Raw genomic sequence first — 24,447 nt, 5'->3', positions numbered from 1 at the left:
GTCAGTTCCAATGATTTTTTAATATAGTTGGCAATCAAAGATGATTTTGATTTGACTCAGTATTTACAGATCAGTATGTACAGTGGTCAAAGAGGAGCAGGAGGCTGTAGTTACACTGTGTGTGTGTGCGCCGGGGGAGGGAGGAAGGAGAGCAGAAGAACATTCATCCTTTCAAATAAACGAATGAAGAAATATTTCATTCATCTATTCAACACCTGTCGGTATGTGTGCATAGCTCGGACACGGATTTTGGCGACGCACACACACCCCAATCAAACACACACACACACACACTCAGACAGAATAAATATACACACACTGTATATGAACAATCCACTGATAGGTAAGACAATAGATAGACAATAATGTGCACTGGTTGATCCTTGTTTAAAAGTCTCACCTGATCTCACACACTCACACACTCTCTCACACACACACACACTCACACATACACAGAACTACAGATACACACCGCTACTCTGAGCCTCTCACGTCTTTAATGCTTTTAGATTTGAAGATTTTGTGCTGATGTTTGCGTCCGAGTCAGACACACAAGTCGCTGTTTTAGTTTCACAAGAGTCACCACATGTACTCAGAATCAAACTTGTTTCTGTCCCAATGGAGCAAAAACTGTTTTTAGATCTTCCAGTTCCAAATAAAACCTGACAACAGGATATCGATTGTGAATTTTGGAGAATTATCAGAAAAACAAACAATCAAATCAGTGTTGGATCTAGTGTTCTTATCGTATCTTAACAAGTTTAAACTTGTACTAGCAGTGTCAGTTTAAAAGTGACAGAATTTTCTTTTTTTTGGAATCTTTTCACATGATGATGTTACAACTGTCCAGATGCTGGACATCTATAGACTTCCTCTATCCTGCTGATACCAAATATATTCCCTCTGGTGTGAAGAAAACTCGAATTGTAACAAATGCGGCAACTGCAAACGACCGCTGCAGAAAAGGAAGGTGACGGCTTCAGACAACACATTTTTTCCCTTTCAACGTGGTTACTGTGACGCTCGCTGTTACTTTGCCATGACCACATGTTGGACTCCAAACAATCACAGCCTGCCTGCCTCTCTGGCTTCACCACATTTTAGGTCGTACAGGTCAGTGTCATCAACATATTGTAGAACGTGTTGAGAGAAGAGAAAGAAAAACACGTCACCAGAACTTCACGAGGGGTCCCACGTGACAACATTTCTAGCCTCTCACACATTGGTTGGGTTGTACCATTATCAGGTTAATAGCATGTATTGGGAGCCTAAAGTTAACATTCTACTTCAGCATACAACAGAGGGAATATTGTTTGTATCCGCGGCACAGAAGAGTCTGTCAGGATTATGGCGTTTGTTAACCTTCCTGGTTGTGACGAAAACAGCAGCTTATTTATTTAACGTGAGCGTAATCATCAGGACCAAAGTCTCAAATGTAAAAGAGAAGACTGTCTGAGAGGTGCAGGGACAGCACGTACAGCGAACACACTCAGTCAAAGTTACAGTACTTGAGTAGCTGATCGAGGCTTACACACATCTAGGGCTTTGGTGCATCATGGGACAATCAGGACTGTGATTCTTCAGTTCCAAGGAGCACAACAGGCACCGATCTGATTGATCAGTCCATATATATATTTATATATTTAGAACTATAAATCCATCCAATGAGCTATGTACAAAGTATGGCAAAGAAAAAATTTTATTTCAATTTTTATCAGCAGATGTCATTGGCTCGTCACCGTGTCTAGTCCCTAATGTCTCCAGTGTTGTGATCGTTTCATGCTTAGGGGGTGAGTCCATCCCGGCGACCTGTAGCGATCCTCGACATGGACTCATGGACCCGATATACCCCAGAGCAAAAGCTCAATAGAGTCCGTCCAGGGCTTGGGTTCAGTTCTGTAAGAAGGGGGCTGGTGGTCTCGCCACCAGGGTCATGTAGCGTTGACCTCCATGATGTGGTCGTCGGTGGCGGGCAGCACCAGGACCTGCCGCGTGTGGCTGTGGTTGAACACCTGTCCGGGGCTGAAGGGCTCAAGACGTGGCATGGCCACGCCCTTCTGCTGCTGGTCGCCGCTGCTGCCCACAGAGTGCACACTGCCCCGGCTGCGGATGCTCGCCGTGTCCGCCTGGTCGTCCAACGTCTTATCCAGCAGGGACAGGCTGTCGTTCTCCACGCAGCTGTCTGAGGATGGAAACAAAGAAACTGTCATGTCAAGACAAGATGCAGTTTTGATGGACAGATATTAAATAATTAATAAAAGGACTTGGGATATGAAGTCAGCCTGGACCAATTAAGCTACAATACAAAGCAACAGGTGAGGGATAAGTTACAAACAAATTGCACTCGTGGCACATAATGCGAGCATCTGCAACACCGTGCAGGACTACAATAAACTCCAGAGAGGCAGAAGCTCACTGATGAACTGAGAGACTGTTTGTGGCGAGGATTACCACTGTAGCTGTAAAACATTTGTGCTTCTGTTAACTTGCACTGTGTGAGGAAAATTGAGATCGAATTGGTTGTCTGTTAAAAAGCTGATGTCTGGTGGGTGATATTAATGTTTGTTGCATGTTTGCTGATTGAATTTAGTGTTAATGTTCTGGTCACATTTTAAAAGCTTAAGAGGTTGCCTGCAACCTGGAAGTGATTAGATGTGTCACAGCTTAAATAAAGCGGAGTATCGTCTGCGTAAAAATGGATACTGATATTATGTTCACGAATAATGTGACCTAGAGGGAGCATGTAAATGGAGAACAGAACTGGACCTAGCACTGAGCCCTGAGGTACCCCAAAGTAAATGAATGATAAAACACAATTTTCATGATTTTTTTTAAGGGTAAAATCTGGGTTAAATATTTGCTCTTTAAAGGGTTTGCAATGTTTACAAATGTGCAATTTTCTTTATTATTTTTTATTTTCAAAACATTTCAACTAATTGCTAATGACTTATGGCTAATGGCTAAAAGCCAACTGCTGATCACAGGTCACTACCAGCTAATGGCTAACTGCTAACAAACAAAGTGAAATCATTTTGTACTTCCAAAGATAATAAATAAATAATACATTTAAATTTAAACTCAAAGTTGGTCCTGAACTGAATGTTGCCTAAACAGTCAGGTGAATTTGTTGTTTAGCTGATATTTGGATGCTGTTTACTCTTTCAGATCACAACATACTCCTCAATAAGCAGCGCTCTCACAGCTTCTGCCAGCCTACCTGCTGCTGCTGGATCATCAGCTGACACAGGCACAATATCACACCTGCTGCTTGAATGACATTGGAACGTTTCCCTGCTTTACCTGCTGCAGAACAGCATGCAGCTGCTGTTTAGCAGGAAAACGCAAGTAAAGTTGTGGGGACAGGGTCTTACCAGGGTCTGGCTGGATGGCCACTGCTGCAGTGTGGGGCAGGTACTTGAGCACTTTGATCTTGGGGAAGGGCAGGTGTCCCGCGAACAGAGGCATCACCTCGATTTGCACCTTGTGGGTGGCACTGGCTGCCATAGGCATCGACACCATCCCTGAACTCTTCCCACACACTGCCCAGTTACTGCTGCTGTCAGCCACTGTGGACACACGGACACACGGACACACACACACACACACTTGAAGTCACAAAGAACTGATAACTCTAAATATGAAATTTGCATATGAAAAAGATCAGTTTACTCCTCTTCATACAGTTGTATTTGGTGAGGAAAGCTAGACAAACTGCTGACAAACTTTTCTTCAGTGATTAGTCTTTCAATTAATTCTCTTATTAAACTAATTCATTATTCAGTGTAGTAAATGTCAGACATAATGAAGGACTGAAATGAGAACAAAGAGCTCATCACATAAAGCTTTTTCTTTTTTTTTTTTCTTTTTTTTTACACACACGTAATTATTACAATAGTTATTAATTAATTTGATTTCTTTAATTTGAACAAACGTATTTAGTTTTGATTTTATTTACTTTGCAGTATGTTGTTCTGGACCTTTTCTGAAATAGTTATTTTTAAATATTTTAATTTTTAACTTATACTATCTGAATTCTTTCTCATGAACTTTTTATTTCACAATATAATAATTTCATTTGTATTACGAATGACCAGAGCTTAACACCAGAACCACCAAAAGGGTCATGTTTACCTCCTGGGCATTATAACACATACGTACCTCTTTCAAATAAAACTCCTACATCACGTAGTGAATTATGAGGGATGGGCGATGAAAAAAAAAAAGTGATCATTTATACCCAGAACCACTAGAGACAGCTGAAGAGTGACAGGAATGTGGGGAGAGATAGAGATGGGAAATGACATGCAGCAAAGGGTCGCAGTTTGGATTCGAACCCTGGGCTGCTGCAGCAAGGACTGAGCCTTCGTACATCTACCAACTGAGCTAACCGCAGTGTGTTTTAGGTGTACTCCTGATCCACACTTCTCTTCCTAATATTTCCTGTTTGACACCACGATTACAGAGTTTTTGAACCATTTCATCACCTCCAAATCAAATAAAATTTTATTTGTATAGCCCAAAGTCACAAAGTACATTTGCCTTGGAGGGCTTTACAATCTGTACAGGGAGTGACACCCTCTGTCCTTAGACCCTCGGTTCGAGTGAGGAAAAACTTGCCCACAAAAAACCTTTAACAGGGAAAAAAGGTGGAAGAAACCTCAGGAAGAGCCACAGAGGAGGGATCCCTCTCCCAGGACGGACAGACGTGCAATGGATGTCACTCCAACTGTTACATTTTAGAAAACGTTACAACACAAAGCTTATTTTTAAAAACATTCGAGATATCTCGGTTTATTTTCAATAAAAATTTTGTAGTGTAGTTTAATTAGTATGTTTTTAAACAAACAAACAAAAAAAGATTGACATGAGATTCCTCACCACTAGAGGGAGTTTGCGTACCACGAGTTGTACTCGTACCACTGTTTGAGAACCAGTGGTTTAGTTTGTTTGTTGTAGCCTACAGTTTATGATGATGAATTTTAAAATGTATTTGACCTGTTTGTACCACGTACACTGAATTTTAAGTAGTCATTTCATCAAGTCTGATGAGCCGCTCTGCAGACTCACCTTCATACATGAGTTTGGTGGTTTTGAGGCCGTCACTGTCAGTCTTGCTGTCTTCTGCCACCTCGCCCTCTGCAGGTTCAGTCAGTCGTGTTATGGACACCTCCAGCCCGCAGAGGAAACCAGAGCGACAGTGCTGCTCGCCGGCGGGAGGCAAGATCTCAGCTTGCACACTGTACAACGTCTGACAACGTCAAACAGGGGTTATTTATAGGGAGGGTGTGTTTCTCGTTGTGGCAGGAGTGCCACAGAACAGCACTCAGCATACATTAACTTATTATCGCAGCGTTCGTGGCCATCTGCTGCACGACCGCTTATTTAAACCAGAACATTACTGACAGCTGTTTCCTCGCTAATGACATGTTTAATGTGCCTGTCCAGATGTTTCAGACACGTCTGAAATATGTGACGACAACAACTAACAGCTTTACTTCTCAAACTCAAGAGTTGAAGTGGACTCACAGTGACTCTCTCCAGCTGGAACTGGTAGTGGAAGGGTTTGAAGGCGGAGACGTCTTGGTTGACCGGAGAGAAGTCGGCAGAGAAAACGCACTGGAGACAGGAGGGCAGGTCGTCCTTCCACCTCACCTCCCACAAGCAGAACACGCTGTGCTTACTGCACAAGAGCTACACACAAAAAAAAACACACAAACATGATGTTTAAGTGACAAACAAGGCAAAAACTGTATGACCCAAACAACCTAAACCTTCTTTTCCTCATGTTTAGTGAGCTTCAGCTCCCTCTAGATGTAAACTACGGGAATGTACCAGTATGTAAGAACCTGTATTGTGATATTTATCCCCATTTGTCCATAAATATCCAGATTTACTATAAAATATTTATATTTTTACAATGATGAACCATTTTTCAAATAGTGTTTGCTGTCTCACCTGTTGTGTTTTAGTGTTGAGGGACTGCAGCTCCAGCGACGCGTACTGCTTCTCTGCCAGCTTCACTTCAGCCAGCGTGAAGTTAAGGTCCGACACGTTCTGCACACACACCTGGATGTACTTCCTGTGGGGTCGGGTGAAAGCCGGGTCGCGGATCAGTCAAGACAAAAAAAAAAAAAACATGCGACACAGACATTTCTACGAGGATGGAGGCTCACCTGTTACCAGCGGAAAGCAGCGAGTGTTTGGTCTTGAAGGGGATGTAAAAGGTAAGGGCAAGCAGCGTGGAGTAGATCGACCACGGACAGTCGATGGACATCTGAGGACAGACGGCAAGACTTTAGATCTCTTCACGTATCATGTGACCAAACAAGTAGGAGTGAATATCTATCGGGTTGATGATGGTTAGCTGGAGCTAATGAATATTTTAGCTACAGATGAATCTGCAGATTACTTTCTAGAATCGTTTGTTTTATTAAACTTGTGAAATGATACAATATCCTGGAGCCCAAAGCGGATCAAATGTCTTGTTTTGTCCAACAACACAAACAGTTTACGATAAAACCAAGAAGAGCAACGAATCCTGACGTTTGAAACTGAAAATATCAGAATTTAAAGGTCAAGTGTGTCAGATTTATGACGCTCATCCCTGAAAGTGTGCATCTGTCTGCAGGTCTCACCCTCTGGTCGATGGCGGTCATGGGCGTGTCAGGGTGACTGTAGCTGCGTGGTCGGTGGCGAACCTCCCCGTTGGTCAGCCTCTCATTGGCGGGTCGCTCCGTCCCGGACGGGATGACACACAGAACCTCCAGCTGGAACTCCAGGGTGTGGTACGGAGGGGTGGGGGGCAGGCTGATGCTGGTTACCTTCTCAGAGGACTGGATGGACAGAGAGCTTTCGGCCACCAACTCTGAGCACAGGAAGGGGACAGAGAAGGAAGCCGTGAGAAAACTTCACAGAACGCGGCTCGCCTGGACTGATTAAGACAAAAGCGGTTAACAGAGGCAGATTCATGCTCGAGAAAAGCAGATCTCTTGGACATGTAGATGTATAACCTGATTTCAAACATGGTTTTTACAGGCGGCTGTGCACAGCAAAGGCTTCACACAGGGACAGAATGATAGCAGATTGCCGGAAAACATTCAACTAAACCTAAAACTGTCAGATTTAGGGGTCGCTAGAAATGGGATATAATAATCTCAACATGTTTCCATCAGTTTATTAACCTAAAAATATGAAGGGTTATGTGTCTATGACCTCAGAATGAGTCTCTCATATCTATAGACTCCAAGCTGACTCTGTATTGATGCGTTTCATGACCATCGTAGTTTCTCCTTCATGCTACAAAAAGGTAGAAGGTAAAACTAATGGGCTGCAATCTGAAATTACACCAGTAGATGGCACTAAATTCTACACACTGGTCCTTTAAATATTTAAATCCTGACCCTGAAAATCCATCGGATTGCGATGTTTTGGTCTGTCCTGCACACAACTTCAAACCCCACCAGGAGCGTTTCAGAAGCGTTTAGCCTTCCAGAATAAGGTTATTTGCTCAAATTTGGTAAAGTGCTTCTAAATAAACTTCTACATGTGTAAATATGTCACGTAATTTATTAGTTTCGCTTTTGTCTGTTTTTACGACCGGCAGTTTACACGGGGTATTTTATTTTGAAAAAAATCAACCAGCTTCTCTATGCTCTTTCTGCTCTGTGTAAATTGACGCGGGCTGCTCACGTGGAGCCGAGCGGAGGCCTGTTTCTGGGACGCTGGTCAGTCTAACATGTTAAAACACCGGAGGTCTCTGCTGCTGGTGAGTTATCACACATTGTAGCCTGTCTTACAACTGCAGCGCTTTGTTATTTGAACATGCTGAAAAATACAAAAGGCTCCCTTTAAACTTGATTGGCAGATTCAAACGTGTCCTGACCTGCGGCGGGGTTGCTGATGCGGGCGGAGCAGTTGGTGGAGGGCAGGATGGGCATGGTGTCAGTGTTGCTGAGCTGCAGAGCATCTCCTTTCTTCACAGCGTAGTGACCCGTTAACAGAGTGAACTTCACCATCTGAGGCAGACCGGCCAGCAGCGGCTCTGCAAACACACACGCAACAACAAAAACAGTGAGCAACACACACACACACACACACAATCTCATTTTAAAACCTTCCTGTCACCCGTCATGTCAAAGATTCAGACCTGAGAGAGGCTCCACGGTGAGTTGGGGCTCCTGAGAATAGACTTCATACTGGACTGATGGGTAGATGTGAGGCAGCACAAACTGCACCTGACCCACCGTGGCGAACAGCTGACGCAGTGTGTAAGTTCCTGGCTGTCCACTCTACAGAGACAGAGACGAGAGACACATGAAGAGGAGGAAATATGTTTTATGAGACAGATCAGCAAAGGTTGAGAGAGAGGGACAGAGTGCGTCTTACTGGTGCCGTGAAGACGATGCTGTTGTTGCCGGGCTCTAACGTTACATCCTGCACTTGGAGCATCTGCGCTCCTTCCTTCATGGCAACAGCAGGAGGGCTGACACAGTTGGGCGTGTCCGGCGGTGAGTTGCTGTCATGGCGACGCATGACCAGATGAGTGTTTTTACACACCACTCCTGTAGAGTTGAGGGAATTGTCCGACGGACTCCTGTCCTGAATCTCATCGAGCTCCAAAGAGGGGCCGGCAGACGAGGAGGGGGGCCCCGCCGACGGGTTGGCCTGGTGAAACTCTACTATCCCTGGGTTTGTTTGTCTCTGAGCTCCTTTAGACCTTCCGTTAGTCCCGCCGCGCTCCAGGTCGAAGTGGATGCTCGCGGCTAGCTGCTGAATGCGCACCGACACGGGCATCAAACATCGCAGCGTAAGCTCCACCTGCAGGACGGCTCCGGAGTGCACCGAGGCTGTGGCCGGACGGAACTGTAGCCGCGTGAGCTGAGTGAAAACGCCCATGCTGAGAGTCACTTTCTGAGCTGAGGACGAGCAAAAGAAAACGTGTTAATGGCGTACTCAGGAGTATTACGTGATGACACACTGTGAAGTGAGCTGCAGAAAACAAAGGATAAACCTGGAGGAGGCCACAACACAAAGTGCTGCTTTCCTCTACTGATCCTCTAACTGCTCTAATATTCAGACACCAGAAGTACAAAATCTCTGATTATGGTATTCCATTTATTGTAGCAGAGACTTTCCAGTGAGCCGACCTGCAGCACAGCAGCACCCTGACTCTGCTAACCTGTAACACCTGCGTTTACCTACTATTTAATGTCAAATTGGCTGCTGTGAAAAAGGTCTGTTATTGTAGTGATAAATCTCAGAGATTATTGGCTGATCAAGGAAGCGCTGGGTTTTTTTTTTTTTTTTTGGCAACTAACCATGCTGCTGGTTAGTACACATTTGAATTTATTGGAATCCATCAGTTACGTTTAAAGTGGCACAATGACCAGCACTCACAGTGTAGCAGGAATACAGCTGCAGGAGGTCAGAGCTAACTGTATCAGTTGTGATTGTCCACTGGAGCTTTAGTCAGTGAAGACCATTCATGGCCTTTTGTTTCTGTCTGGTAAATGTGTTGTAACATTTGTAAGACAGAGTCAGAGAGGCTACATCTCCAGTCTGTCTGGTTCATAGAAGGGGACAAGGAGTCTGGGGTGGTTGATGATGAAAGCTGCCACCACATACAGTATGTCGCCTGCTACAGATCAGCCAATAGCAAAATACAATTGCAATAGCCGGGTTTCAACCAGCAGAGGGAGGCAGCTATGCATATTTACAGAACAATATGCAAATATTCTGTAATAAACTGTCAAGACTTGGAGCTGAATCCATCAACAACACGATTGTATAAACTGATTTTCATCTTAAAGAGTTATAAACATGATCACTTACACTGATCTCCAGACTTGCCAGCAAAGGTCAGGATTTCTTGACAAAAGTGCTTCCTCTCCTCCGTGGTCAGGTTCACGTCACCAGCCAACAAGGCACTGGTCTGCAGGTAGCTGCGGGAGGTTGTAAAGGAAACCAAACACGACAGAGCGTCGGCTGTTTTTATCAGATCAACGCTTTAGTTAACGTTCCTGAGTAACACGACGGACGAAATTTAGTGTCATCAGGCCAGCCGGAAAACTTAATCTGACTGGAAAGACAGAAAAATACGACTGCACCGACTCAAAACTCAAAGATTTGGGTATACTTGTATGTACTTAATACCATTATAATCCTGTGATGGATTTGTGTGACTCTTTCAGTACCACAGAGAACTACTTATGTTGACCATCCCCTATATTTAGGTCACTTCTTCTTCTTCTTCTACCGTTGAATCCACACACTGCACTGATGTTGGCGCACTCGGCTGCAGCTGGTGTTTGTGACTTGAAGGATACTCTTCAGTTCTGCTCAGCAGTTTCTGACACTCGGCGATCTGTTTCCTGGTGTGAGTGACGGGGAGGCTCCATCCCTCTGACACGTACGACTTCAGAGCTTCCTGTAAAAAGGTTTCGGCCCGCTCGGGGTCACCCTTCCTCCTGAGGAAAAAAAAACAAAGAAAAAACGCATAAACACAGATGCATCATCTTGTTTTTCATATTACTGACTGGATGTGTGTGTCTACAACTTGTTTTAATGCTACTTAGAAGTGAAACAAAGCGCTCACGTCTGCTGCAGCAGCAGAATGATAAACTATCCATCTGCTACCGGCTTGATGTTTGGCATCAGGTGATGTTATGATTTGTCACGAGAGTGACATCATGCAACATCAGCCAATAGCAGAGGCCCAGCTTGCTTTGTTTTCTTGAACATAAGCTGTCTGATGTCACACGTGTCTGGATTGCAGCCACTTCGATCTACAGTGTGTCTAAACATGTCACTGCGTGATGAGTCAGAACTTGAAGGAAATGTTACTTTCAGCTGCACTTCACATTTATGTAAAAAACCCTGCTGCACCCATCAAACCACATTAGCGTTCTCGTTTGTTCGGCCTGATTAGAGCTCTCCTCCCGAGTGTGTGGGTGTTTACAAGCAGCGTCTTGATTGACAGCTCCCGGAGAAGAGGCCTAATCAGGCAGAATTTATGAAAACACCAGCGCGTGGATGTGCGCTGCCTTTAACACGGCTTTCCTGGCATGGAACCAGCAGGTTTTTCCTTACATGTAGAACTCGGCCAGGCTTTTTCCCACCAGTCTGGCAGACCTCAGCCGGCTGATGGCCCTGTACATCTCCATAGCAGCGTGAGAGAGTTCCTGATGAGGAGGAAGAGGAGATGGGAAAGACCATCAACTTAACCGTATCCACTGAGGTTTCAAGGATATTACATCAGGAAAAACTGGTTTAAAGAACTGGAAACGGGAATTCACAGAATGTGTGTCAACTTCCCGTTTTGCCAACTGAAACTCAACACCAAGCCTTGGCAAGGAGCCCACTTACAAGATAGTGCCTTTCGAAAGCTTCCACGGACGATAAGGCTTCCTTCAGCTTTTTGTACGGGCTCTGCAGACTGTTCACTGCGGAGGACGACAGAGGGAAATTAAAACAAGGCGCACACAGTTATTTAATAAGAGTCAGCCTTATTCATTACAGCTTAGTCGACACGATTGGCTGAACAAGCTTCTTTCAGTGGAAAGGAAATTCCAACCCTAAACACCCCGACACACCAAGCTGACTTTAAAGAACACAGCCTGCAGACGACAGCTCAGGGCCCATGTGCACATACAGTCAGCCTGCAGAGAAACTAATCAAACACCAACTACAGGACGATAATTTGACTTTGAATGCTGATTAAAAGTCTTTGGAACTGGAGCACAAAGCTGTGCCATTTGTTTGATTGTGGAAGAAAAAGTACAAAGCAATCACAGATCAGTCCTGAATCAGCTGAACCGCTGATGATGGGAGTCTGTCAGAGCGGAGAAAGGTCAGGATACAGTCAACAGGTCAAATGTGCTCAGCTCGGTGCCCTAAATCATTTGAAGGGAGGGTGGGGGTCGAGTCTGAAAACTCACCGGTCTCAGGCCTCTCGTCACCCAGTCCGGCCAGCAGATCCACAGTCCTGTTCAGGTCCTCAGATGTGGGTCCCTTCTCTGACACCAGGCCACAGAGTTCCCCGAGGGACTTCAGCTGGAAAAGGCAACAAAAACACTTTAATGATTTAGGGGAACATAGTTTTTATCAGCTGGATCCGACTTTTGGACAAACGCAGGCCGACCTGCGAGCCACCAATCAGACGATCAGATCAGTCGAACCTCCACAGTCGGCCTGAAATGTCTAAACTCTGATACTTCTGTTGGGTTTATTTCATGAACCAGCTTCTAAATCTGAGTCTGACTCGCAATTCACGCTGCAAAATAAAGACACAAAGAAGTTTCATTTGGTTTTGCCCGAGAGAGAGAGAGCATGCCAGCCTCGATAAAACGGGTGAATCAGCTAAATAAAAAGTTGTTTCCTGACTGTTTCACAGCGGTTACATTCAACACAAACAGACACACACTGATGCACAAACCTGCGATGAGTCACCATAGTGGCAGATTCTGTCTGAATGTGCCCTTAATAATATGTTTTAATAGTCTTAACAGCTTTATGGAGACTGCTAAGGAGTGAAGACAAAGTTCAGTGAGACCTTCGTACAATAAAGTTTAATGTCTGTTTCGAATGTAACTGTCAAGAAGCTACATATTTACAGGTTTTTCGCTTGGACACAGTTCCAGCTTCAAAGAACAAAAAAGAATCCAGACTTGTATCAAATTGTCAAAAATATACACGTAAAGAACGAGGTGCTGGTCCACTGACGGTACCATCAACACATCAGAAGTTACACCAGAGATCAAAGCTACGTGTTTGAGTATTTTTGTCACCTTGTCAGTCGCGTAGGCCCACAGCCCGACGGTGTGGGAGCAGTTTGCAGCTAACTGGGCCTGATCACAACAACCCTCGATCCTGTGCAGAACCTCCAAACAGCTGAGAAACACCCAGCAGTCGAGCGCCCCCTCCAGCACAGACACCTGAACGACGAGAGCAACAACATACAGTATGATGAGTGACGGGTTGAGTTCAGTCTGTTTAGGTTCAATCCATCCATCGCAACATGGAGAAAGAATAATTGTGTGTGTGTTTACCTCCAGCAGGCGTAGCTCCTGGACACAGTTGTGCAGCAGCTCCAGGGCTCTCTGCGTCACCTCCCAGGGCCTCTGGAGGAAGATGAGTAAGGTGCACTGGCGAGAGAACAGGTAGCTCCTCAGATCTAACAGGCTGGCCTCCCCACGCTGGATCCCGTCCCTCTTCTCCATGTCGATGGGCCTCCGGAGCAGCAGGCCGCTCCAGTTACGCACCGGGGCGCAGAATGAGCCGAGCCAGTTAGCCGTGTCTGTGGACAGGAACAGACCGGTCAGACCAAAACTGAAAGTAGGACTGCTGTACTGAAACCAACTACAGTTCTAGGTGGTGTTTCCTCACCTCCAGCTCCAAAGTTAAGAACATATTGTGTAAAAAGAGCATCTAGTTCATCATACTGGACAAGGGCATCTTCAAACTGCTGCAGCATCTCGAAAACAAAGGCCAGCTCTTCCTGTGCAATCACACAAACACACTGATATGTGACACTGAACTGTGGAACTGCAAACAAGATGGAGACAGATTCAGTTTCAGTCATGGCACAACATCTACTTCTCTTTCCATCTACCTGGACCATGAAGTATTCGCAGAAGCTCCAGCCAGGCTGCGTGCGTTTCTCTCGGAGCGTGCGCATGTCGTCCTCGAATCGGCCCAGGTTCTTGGTGAAGGACATGAGGAGGAGAGTCCGCAGCTTGAGCAGCAAGGAATTCCAGGATTCCTGAGACCGGGACGAGTCCTTCAGAGGGTCTGACAGCACCACGCATCTGCAACAAAGAGGAATAAACTTCAAGTACTCACACAGGGCAGGTCGAATCGATGCGGTTTCTGAACAATCGGCTTCTACTGTTACTACAGCAACGGGATGAACGGGCGACAAGTGAAGGAAGTCTGTATATTACCCACAACTGTCCTCACCTGTCGTTCTGCTTGTTGCAGAAGTCGCTGCGGATCTTGTCAACGATGGATGAGCGAGGCAGGATGTTGGTCTTGTTCTTCTTCTTGTTGTCGTTGGTCTCCACGACGATGATGACCCAGTCCGCCGAGCCGTGAGCCCGCAAGCTATTCTGCCATCGCATCATGTCCTCCTTCACCGAGCCCTTGTACACCTCTGTATCCTGCGACAACATGAAAATATATTTGTTAAATCGGGCTGAACGATCATTCTTTAGAGCGGGAGGTTGGAGAAAACAACTCTTCTACTCTGACTGCTTCATTAAAACATGCAAATGTGCAGGAACACCACGTGAAACTGTTGGAGCTGGGAAAGAATGCTGATCTACAAGTTGTTTTTTTTATGATAGCTGAACTTTGTGACAGGCGGCTGAATGTTTACAGAGTGAATGACTGCTCCTGCAGGGGACTGTTTGCTTTAAATGGGCTGAAACCGAGTCAAGTAGGATATAATGTGACGAGTCGGTTATTATGCAACAGTGTCGGCTGGCAGGGAGAGGAACTGAAGGCCAGGTTGAGCAATGTTTGAAAAGTGAACTTGGAGCTACAGTTAGGTAGATTATCACTTCGGGGGATGTGGAGCTTGATCAGCTGAATGACGCTGCATGTGCAATCATGCGTTTGTTGAAATAACTTCACTCGAAATGCTGAAGGTTTGGACTGAATTTGTTAGTTAGTTGAAGCCTGTACACACCCATACACACACACACAAATCCTGACACGGGCTCCACGGCCTCCCTCAGTGGGCTGATTGTGTCTTTACCCCTTACTTCCTTGGTTACTGCTGTTTGTGTTTACGGGTTAAACAGGTTGGTGCAGAAGTTGCGTTATTTTAGCAATAAAAGCATTTCCTGTCATTTATAATATTTGAATGCACGTATACTGATGTGAGTAGTTGTGGTTTTACAGCCTGTCTGGGTCACGGCTCCACCACGCAGCCCACCTGTCTTCTACACCTGCGATTCTGTCGTGCTGTGTGCACAAGATCAGCTGCTCTTTGTAGAAAAAAACGACGAAGCTGCAGCCCTAACATCATGTGCAGACTGACATCGAGCTTTGTTACACCGTACTTTTTATACCAAACCATTTACCTCTTTATTAAGGAGTACACTCTACTGCTGCGACTGTAACATCATGATTTAGAAATACATTCTCTTGGTCTCTCTTTCCATCTGCAAAAATACATGTCTCATTAATGATGTCACTAACTAAACTTCTTCCCCAGAGTTTCTGCACTCTCTCGTCCAGCAGGTTCTCATGGATCGTGGCTGCTGCTGTCGACAAGTGCTTGCTCATGGTGTCCAAAACACAGAGATCTTTAGTTTGCATATTTCAATATGCAAATCCTTAGATTTTATAAGGTCTGATCACAAATATACAAGAGAAATCACTTGAAAAGTATTTGTCAATGTTTTATTGATGGACTTATTTCTTAATCGAAGAAACATCACTGAGCATAAAATGATATTTTTCATCAGAAAGACTCGATCTCACTAAATAACTCTTGGAATTCTGCTGATGACACAACCTTGTGCATGACATGTTTGTCTTTTTTAGTTCAACTATCATTACACTCTTTATAGACAGATTAAGTAATACGTTCAAAGTTTCTATGATTTTATTGCTGCTGTGCATCTGTGTCTATATCTGCCACCTCCCTTCCTTGCCACTGTCAACATGAGCTTGCTCATGGTTGGGCCTGTAAATATAAAGAGTCTAGACCTGCTCTACACGGAAAGTAAAAGTGTCAAGACATAACTTCTGTTATGATTTGGAGCGAAATAAATAAGATTGAATTGAAATGAATTGAATGATTTGTGAAGTGTGAAGTGCCAGGAAGAAAGGACTAAGAAAGGTTACTAGACGATATCAAACATACAATTAATGAATGTGACAATTAAAATGAATTTGATTCACTCAACAAAAATCAAACTGCAGGTCTGTTACAATGAACTGTAACATTTGTATGGACTGTGTCCATACTGCATACACATGCAGGCTCACTGCTACCAAATTAGAGAGGCACAGTCCTTAAGAAATGTCATGAGTCATAAGCTGATGACAGCGCTTCCTCAAACTAAGCAGCTGCTCAGTCAGCAGCGGCAGGTTCCTGCTTCCCTTCTTGTTTTTCTTCCCATCTGCTTTCCCTGTGCACTCTGGGTAAGTACATGTAAAGTTCAGTTTAATCTGGAGACTGCAGCTCCTGTACATGCATCAAGTGCAGCCATGTGAACAACAATGCAGATACATTCAAAACGTTCTTTTTCCACAAACGTGAGCCCTGAAACTAAAATCGATCTGAAAATGTGCCAACATTATGTCACTGTGATCTCCATCTTATACAGCTTGCATTATGAGTTTGCATAACTTGCATACAGAACTGTCGGTGACCTATTTGTGCCCAGATAGTGTGCCCATAAGTATCCGTCTATTCTTAGAAGGTAGACGAGCAGACGTCGCCCATCCTGCAGAACACACACATACAGGATAAACAAGCTCTATTCAGACTCTGTCCTGGACATATTAAACATAACTGATCACACAATAAAAGCCCCATCATGGACGTCACTTTATATCTATGGTGAGGGAACCAGAACTTCATGATAACAACTAATAATAAAACATTTTAATCTGAAGCAGTATAGTCTTGTCTATCAGGAAGCTGTCTGACCACAAATTCAATCATTCTTCCTGCAACTGTCTGATGAACACAGAAAACGATCATAACTTCACCTGCAGTGTAGGCTTGTATATGATCTCTGTTATGTATCTGTATTATATTTCTAAAGCACTAAGCGGATCATAAAAACAGATCTAACATTAGAATAAGACATCCATAATCACTTAACTACTGGACAGCCTCCACCTCACTCCACTCCTCTTGTATGCCTGTCTGACTGACAATCACAACGAGAGAGAGGTTATGTGACATTAGGCTGAATATGCAACACAGTGTTTATCAAAGCAGTGAACACACCCCAGTGAGGCCGATGTCATTCATTCATATCAAAGTATATCCTACTTTGTGTGTCATTGACTTTTTTTTTAAAAATACTAGTACTGTATCAAAGTTTCAATTCTGGTATCGTGATAACCTTACTGCACTGTGTCAACTGTACTGAAACACAAAGGAAGTGTTGATAGACTTATAACTTTAAACCAACAGATGTCAACAGAACAGCAACAGTTGACGCTCTGATCTGTCAGCAGGAGAAAAGAACTGAAGAGAACGGTCCTTTATGATGTAGAAAGCAATAATTAATGTTCCAGAGATCTGTTAATTAAATTACAGAGTGATCAATCACTGTGCAAAGTGTGTGTGTGTGTTTGAGGCTACTCACACAGCAGTCAGTCCAGTAGATGTGGAGGAAGGGGAAGGTGAGGAGAGCCTTGTTGCCTTCCTTTGGGAGGAGCTCCTCTTTAAACTGGACGAAGTTAGCTTCAAGGTGGATCATCTTTGGTGCGCGGCCGTACGTCCTGCACACAGAACAAATGAATGATGGGATTTTTACTATTGGCAATATATGACAAATATGGCTATTTAACCACATAAACAGTCAAACAACAAGTAAATATTTAATACAATAAATATGAACACTGACTCCCAAGTCTGTCACTGGACCACCACCACCTTTCTTTGAGGTGGAATATTCAGTTTATGGATCGTTTCGTATTTAAAGAGTTAACATTACATCCTTCAGTACAGGAAACCCCTGCAGCTGTGTCCATTCACTGTTAATCTCACCACAACACAGGCGCCTGTTATCTATACATAAATTGCCACTTTTTTAATCATTTAAAAGCACAGTCACCCTGATCACAGTCAATAATCTCCTAAAAACATCAAAACCAGTGACAGGATAAGAATGGCTGTTTTGAGTGTGGTGGCTCTGGCTGCTGCCATTTTCACTGTCCTGCCTCTTCCTCCTTCTGCATAATCTAAAAATGGGCGTGGATCTGAATGAAGCCTGAGTACTCGAACAAGCCATCTGTAACAGCACCCAACTGTCAATCAAAGCAGCCATGCTTTAATTCTGCATAACTTTAAGCCTTAATATAATTCACTCACAACAGGTGAGTTGTATATAAATTCTCCATCAGTACAGTTGTCATGAACAGGGAAATTAGCTATAGAGACCAAAACAGTTTTTTGTACCAGGCTGTAAACATGTTTATTTCTGCTGTGAGGTTGGACATTTGAACATGGGGACTTATGGAGACTGACTCGTTCTGCAGCCAGTCTCAATTGACGTTTGAGGAACTGCAGTTTTTGGCACTTCCACATTGGCCACAGCCATGGAGGTTCCCACTTGATCAAAAAGTCACATATCAAACTCATCTCTAACAAGTAATGACCTTAAATGGAATATAAATCTCTCTGTCAACATCATATAAAAAAGCCCACATGACACTTCCTGTCTCAGTTCATAAATTCAAGTTGAGAAGACATCTCCTGCACCATCAAATGAACGGTGCCATGATGTTAAGTGTCAGCCCACCTGTAGTCAAAGCATACCAAAAATGTAAGAGCAGCGTGTTAACTCCATCCTGTTACAGGCCAGTACTCACCTCCTCCACTCCATTGGCTCCCTGGGAAGTTGTTGGGCCAGTGAGGTATAGAGAGACGTAAACAAGCTCTGGTCTCCGGCACCTGTGATGGAAGAATCGTTTAAACACTTAATAAAAGGAACATGGAGGAGATGAAGTTTGCACAAAGTGAGGAGAGTTAGAAAGAGTGGAGAAAATTGGACTGAAAATATAAAGTTTAATTTTCACTCTCACAAACAAAATAACAGTGAGCCTGTGTGGCATTACTGGGGTCAGGAAGTGGATCTATTTAGCAGAGCTGATAGGGGTCAATGTCCTGCGGTGCTCTCTGCCTCTTTATCAGCTCTCTCCTGTTTAACAGCCCTGTGGAGAAACGCCATGTGCTTCCTTCCTCCAGTGAACTTGTTTTTACCTTCGATGAGGGTCTATTTCAGGGTTAGTGGCATGGAAATACTTTTCCTCTTAAATCTTTGGGAACGGTTTCGATTGAAAATCCCCCAACAACACAATTAGATTAGTTATTTCTCAGCTGACCGACTTGTCCCATCTTCCAACAAGCTTTGGAAACTGTCTCCATGCTCTCTTCCACTCATACGTCCAGGCACACGTGCTTCTTGTTCAGTTGAACCGACAAACATGTTTTTTCTGTACATCTATTTAAAAACCATCGAGAACAGAGAGCAGGAACACGTCTCGACATCTGCGATGTGTCATCTCGCACCACTTTTTCTCTTTTTTTTCCTTTAAAGACATCAAACCGATGCTGTGCGATGCACCTTTCAGAGTTGTGAGGAAAGCTCGGGATATTTACATCACGAGTTTGTCCCAGAAGTCTCTACGATCTGCACAGCGTGCAGCACCCTCCATCCTTAGAGCCTGTTTCATCGCCTCTACATGCACTGTGTACCCAAGTGCACCCAGCCTGAGTCATTTTGACCACAAAAGCTCATCTGTGACATTCAGTCAAATATAGTCTATTATCATTTGGTTGACATTACTATAAAAAAAATACATCTATAATCTTTGACAATGCAATTACAAAAGCCCGGCAAACGCACAAAGTATTGCATAAACACTGTGAACCAGCTGCTGCTATCACATCACATTTCTTCACTCCATCAAAGCCACATAGAGCGAATCAACCATTCCTATAGGACTGTCACAACGCCAGAATTTTAAACTTCAATGCTAAAATATGAGTTCTGTTCGTGGGTTTCTGCCTGTTCAAAACAAGAGTACGCTCTGGACCTGCTCTATATGGCAGGTTAAAGAGAACTTTTGTTATGATTTAGTGCTATATAAAAAAAACTGAATTATTTCAATACCACGGCAAGAAAAATCTGATTGTAGATCTGTTACATGTATTCATTTAGCTGATTCTTTTATCCAAAGCGACTTATAAAAGGGGAAACAATCAATGTACAGAGTGACAATGTCACTGTAGTGTTGGAGAGGAGGTCCTCTCTGAAGAGCTGGAGGTCTTCAGGAGGTTTTTGAAGGTAGAGAGGGACGCCCCTGATCTGGTAGGAACTGGTAGGACGTTCCACCAATGGGGAACAACAGACAAGAAAAGTTTGGATTGTCCTGAGCGTACGGGTGGCAGAGCCAGGCGTCATTCATTAGAGGAGGTCACATATGTCTGAGGACATTCAAGTAGGTGGGTGCAGAACCAGAGACTGCTTTGTAGTCAGCATTAGTGATTTGAATTAAATTTAGGCTGCTACAGGTAGCCAGTGGAGCTCCATGAGCAGCGAGGTAACATGTGACCTTTTGAGCAGTTCTGGATCATCTGAATGGGTTTCACTGTGCAGGCTGGGAGGCCCGTCAGGAGGGAGTTACAGTAATCGAATCTCGATAGTACCGTACATTCGACAGTATTAAATATCATATTGTTTTAAATACGTGGTATTGAAAAAGTCTAGATACTTTTGACAAGATAAGTGGCTACTGCATTTTAAAATGAACACATGGCTGTGAGATGAAGTTGCTGACGTTCAGCTTTCCTTGCAGGAGCTCAGCTGGTGGGTTCAGTCTCCGCTTCCATGCGCCTCTCATGCAGGTGTGCACATCGATGTTGAAGGTCAGATCAGTCCATCATCCAAACCATCATCGCTCCTGTTGTCCCGGGCCCACGCCTTGCCCACTGCCTCAGCGATAAAGTGACTTCAATTTCACAGGCAGTGCCCCAATTTTCAGAGACACTCAGACTGCCATCCGTGGTAGCCGTGAGCATCTTGATAAACACTGACTTTGTACAGCTGAGGTATTGGAACTGGGCCACATCCAATGAACTGCGTAAAAAGCCTTTTTATATAGACCTACCCCCGTAGGGGTACACAAGACAGGACTAGTTCTATACTGTTCACCCAGTGATGATTGAAACACCTTCAAACACCCTGCAAGACCCACGTCGGCACATCAACCTCATCGTGGGCTCAGCGTGCTGGAGATCAGCCAACACTCTCCCCTGTGCTGACAGTCTGTGCTGTAAATCAATCAGCCTCGCTGCCCACTGTTTAACACCTGGACGGATCCAAAGCAGCACTGCGTGTGCATCATATGCCACCGAGCAAAAGATAAGAGTAATCATCACATTAATAACATACCAACCCCTCACTCTTTTAATTTGGCATGAACCTGAACGATTGTGTGTGTGTCCTGAAACTGGATGCCAAAAATCCTTGTTATAGTGCGGCAGTACACACATTTAGTAAATGCATGTGTGTGTGTGGAATGATATCATCAATAGTCTTAAACCTCCAGTGTCCTTAGAACGAGTCTGAACTCAAACACAACCCTGGAAAGCAAACAGCAGTCCGATCCCCGCGACTCACTTACACACAAGGTCAAATAATAGTGAAACCACAGCGCTGCTCCTCACGCTGAAAGGAGCGCTCATAACTCTGACGCACGCTTTTTTATTTATAAGCCCTGTAAATCAAAGCTGCAGCACGTCTTTAGGATGAAACCGGACTGTGTGTGAGTGACAGGAGCAGTCTGCAGGTGATGATCTCACGGCGTCTAGTTTCCTTTCTTACTCCCCTCGAGTTAACGCGGCCATCGAGGAGTTGCATGTTTGTTTGCAGCTGTTTAGAAGAAGAAGACTCAAGTTTTTACATCTATAGGCCGAAAATACGACCACACATACTCACACACACACACACAAAAAGGGCTAAAACATGCGAATGTGGAGAGACAGTGGACGGTGGACGGTGAGCAGTTAGGGGTTTGCTACCTTGCTCAAGGAGCAACCAGGAGGTGAAGTGGCACCTCTCCAGCTCACAGTCCACCCTCCATACTTTGGTCGTAACGTTTGAATGTTACCTGTGGATTATGCAAGACACATTGTGTTTGTGAGATGTTTCTTTCATATTTATTCTCTCATGAAAAGGCTTTCTTTTTTCTTTTCTTTCGACGTGCTACAAGGAGCGCCTCGTGTTCGTGATTTTAAAACCGGAGGGACCCACACACACCGTGACTCCCACTGATTCGTTTCAATTAGAAGCATCTTAGTTCATAATTTCAATAAAACCATGAACATTCAAGACGCCTTTTAGCTCAGTATAGAGCTGCATGTACAAAGACTGCGTCCTGGCTGCAGCAGCCCAGGGTTCGACCCTGACCTGTGGCCTTTAGCTGCTGCCATCCTCCCTCCCTCTCTTTCCTATCAGTCCTCAGCTGTAGCTGTCAAAATAAAAGAAATCTCTTTTTTTTTTTTAAACTATCTATAACTTTAACTAACTATAAATCTATGTCCATAATATAATATCTTGTGCCATCAGTTCCACAATATGCAAAGTTGAATTGAGTGCCATGTCTGCTTAGGTCAGAGAAGGCAGACTAAAAACTGTTGATTAATTACACTGATGATTAATTACACTAATCATCAGTGTAAAATCACACATCTGACAGCTGTGATCTCAGAGGCATGCATGCTGAGTTAGAAAGCCCAGAGGACACACCTGTTCCCCGGATCTTAAGCTTCCCTCTGTCTGCTCGTGTACTGAGGCACCTTTGGAGCACTCCGTCCTAAAAAAGGAGCAGCCTGCGGTGTAAGGTGAAGCACAGTCTGCTCCTAAAATAACCCCACCACCAGCAGCTCCCATAAGACACACACCGAGCGCTTTATGAATGGCAAACCGAGCCCCGGCGCCCACAGTCTGAGCCGCTAAACGACTTGTGAGTGCGGCTGTGCGGGCGGAGGGAACAAGGTGATACCCGTGATGGCCCCCACCCCCCCGAAACTGCAGCAGCAGCTAGCCGTGACGTGATATCGTTAGCTAGGCCTAGCTGCTAAGCTTAGCCGACAGACACCGTCTTCCGTGCGGACGTTTAGCACCGACAGCGGCGGAGCGCACACGTACAAACACACTACAGCCCGGACACACAGAAATAAAGCCACCATTACACACACAGAGACTCACACACACACACACACACACACACACACACACACACACTGACATACGGCTACCTGTTAGCCGAGGCGAGCTAACGGCTAATGCAGCTAGCAGGCTAACTGTCAAACAGAGAAAAGCGGAGTGAACGTCACAAACACTCACACGTCACGATCGGCTTGTTCTCCATAGTGTAGATGATCGGCTTTTCCTCTTGACACTCCATATGTGTTAGCGGCAGTGCTCCATGGACGTGACATATACAAACACAGCTTTATTATTAAGAAATGCTTGTGTGTGTGCAGTTGTGTTCAATCGATGGGGCCTGTGTCCCCCCACTGCACTTCCGGGAAGTGCGTAAACTGTGCGTCATTAAAGGGCCGACCTGTGCTTTTACAGGTGTGACGTTAGACAGACCTGGACATGAAAATCCACATATAACTCACTGTAAGACTAGTAATGCTAGTTCAAACTAGTAAACTTGTTGTTGTTGTTTTTTTACTAGTTTAAAAAAAAATGTTTTAACCATTTTAATCATTTCACATAACATTTCCTGACATAGATAGACAGATTGATTGAATTGAATGTGTAATCACTGGGGAACATGTATTTTTATGTTCAGGACACACATAAAAATGACCCTGCAGGGAATATAGGCAATTCAGGTTAATCAAATTGTAAATAAACACGTATCCAAATATGCAAAACAGCGTGCGTGGGAGTTCTTTACCGCTCCCTGTAGGCTGTATTCACAGCAGCCATTTTGAAACAGTAGGTAAACACAGGTGCTACCAATGATACTAATTAAGGTTCCAGTGAGCCAACAGCAGCACCCTGACTCCATCTGACCAATGACAGTGTAAAGAACGGACAGTGAATGCGTGACATCACCTGTAGGTTTCCCAAGCATTGTTTTGAAGCTCATAGTCTGTGGCCACCGCCCCGCCTAAGCTGTTAATTCTGATTGATTCTGATATTAAGGCTTCTAACTCTAAGCTTTAATATCTTTTGAGCAGGTGAGTTGTATATAAATTCACCCTCAGTACAGTTGTCATGAATAGGGAAATTAGCTACAGAGACCAAAACTGATTTTTGTACCAGGCTGTAAACATGTTTATTTCTGCTGTGAAGTTGGACATTTTAACATGGGGACTTATGGAGACTGACTTGTTCTGTAGCCAGCCTCAAGTGGCCGTTCAAGGAATTACAGTTTTTGGCACTTCCGCATCAGCTTCATTTCCCAGCCACGGAGGTTGCCACTTGAGTTTGACCTGAATGGAACAACCTCAATTAGTATCCTTAGTAACACCTGTGTTTGCTGGGAAAACCTCTATTTGCAGCATTTACTTGAAAGACTGAGAACCTTCACAGAACACTTGTAACACTTGAACATTTATTTTTATGCAATATTGTGACAGAAGTATGCAAAAAAAACAAAAAAAACCTCTGGGTGAAATAAAGGTAAATAAACAGAGGATTAAAAAATACTAAACTACCACAGAGGACATTC

At 44.3% G+C, this 24,447-nt stretch overlaps 1 protein-coding gene across 1 annotated transcript; it reads right to left on the bottom strand.

Annotated features, from left to right (window-relative positions):
* trappc10 (trafficking protein particle complex subunit 10) lies at positions 1 to 23,304 on the bottom strand. Its single transcript, XM_019263917.2, has 23 exons — positions 23,103 to 23,304; positions 18,562 to 18,643; positions 17,334 to 17,469; positions 13,957 to 14,156; positions 13,610 to 13,805; positions 13,384 to 13,495; positions 13,047 to 13,294; positions 12,786 to 12,932; positions 11,937 to 12,051; positions 11,365 to 11,441; positions 11,089 to 11,180; positions 10,326 to 10,466; positions 9,832 to 9,941; positions 8,386 to 8,915; positions 8,147 to 8,288; positions 7,883 to 8,041; positions 6,636 to 6,865; positions 6,174 to 6,274; positions 5,956 to 6,079; positions 5,527 to 5,691; positions 5,068 to 5,248; positions 3,372 to 3,566; positions 1 to 2,182 (listed from the first exon to the last, which is right to left on the bottom strand). Exons 1-23 carry the CDS (start codon positions 23,161 to 23,163, stop codon positions 1,932 to 1,934), a joined length of 3,795 nt encoding a protein of 1,264 aa, XP_019119462.1. The 5' UTR covers positions 23,164 to 23,304; the 3' UTR covers positions 1 to 1,931.
* Positions 23,305 to 24,447: the final 1,143 nt, after the last annotated feature.

This window comes from Larimichthys crocea, chromosome I (genome assembly GCF_000972845.2).
Source record: "Larimichthys crocea isolate SSNF chromosome I, L_crocea_2.0, whole genome shotgun sequence".
Lineage (NCBI taxonomy): Eukaryota > Metazoa > Chordata > Actinopteri > Sciaenidae > Larimichthys > Larimichthys crocea.
Note: the sequence above shows the minus strand (reverse complement) of the source record. Positions and strands in the feature narration are given on the sequence as shown.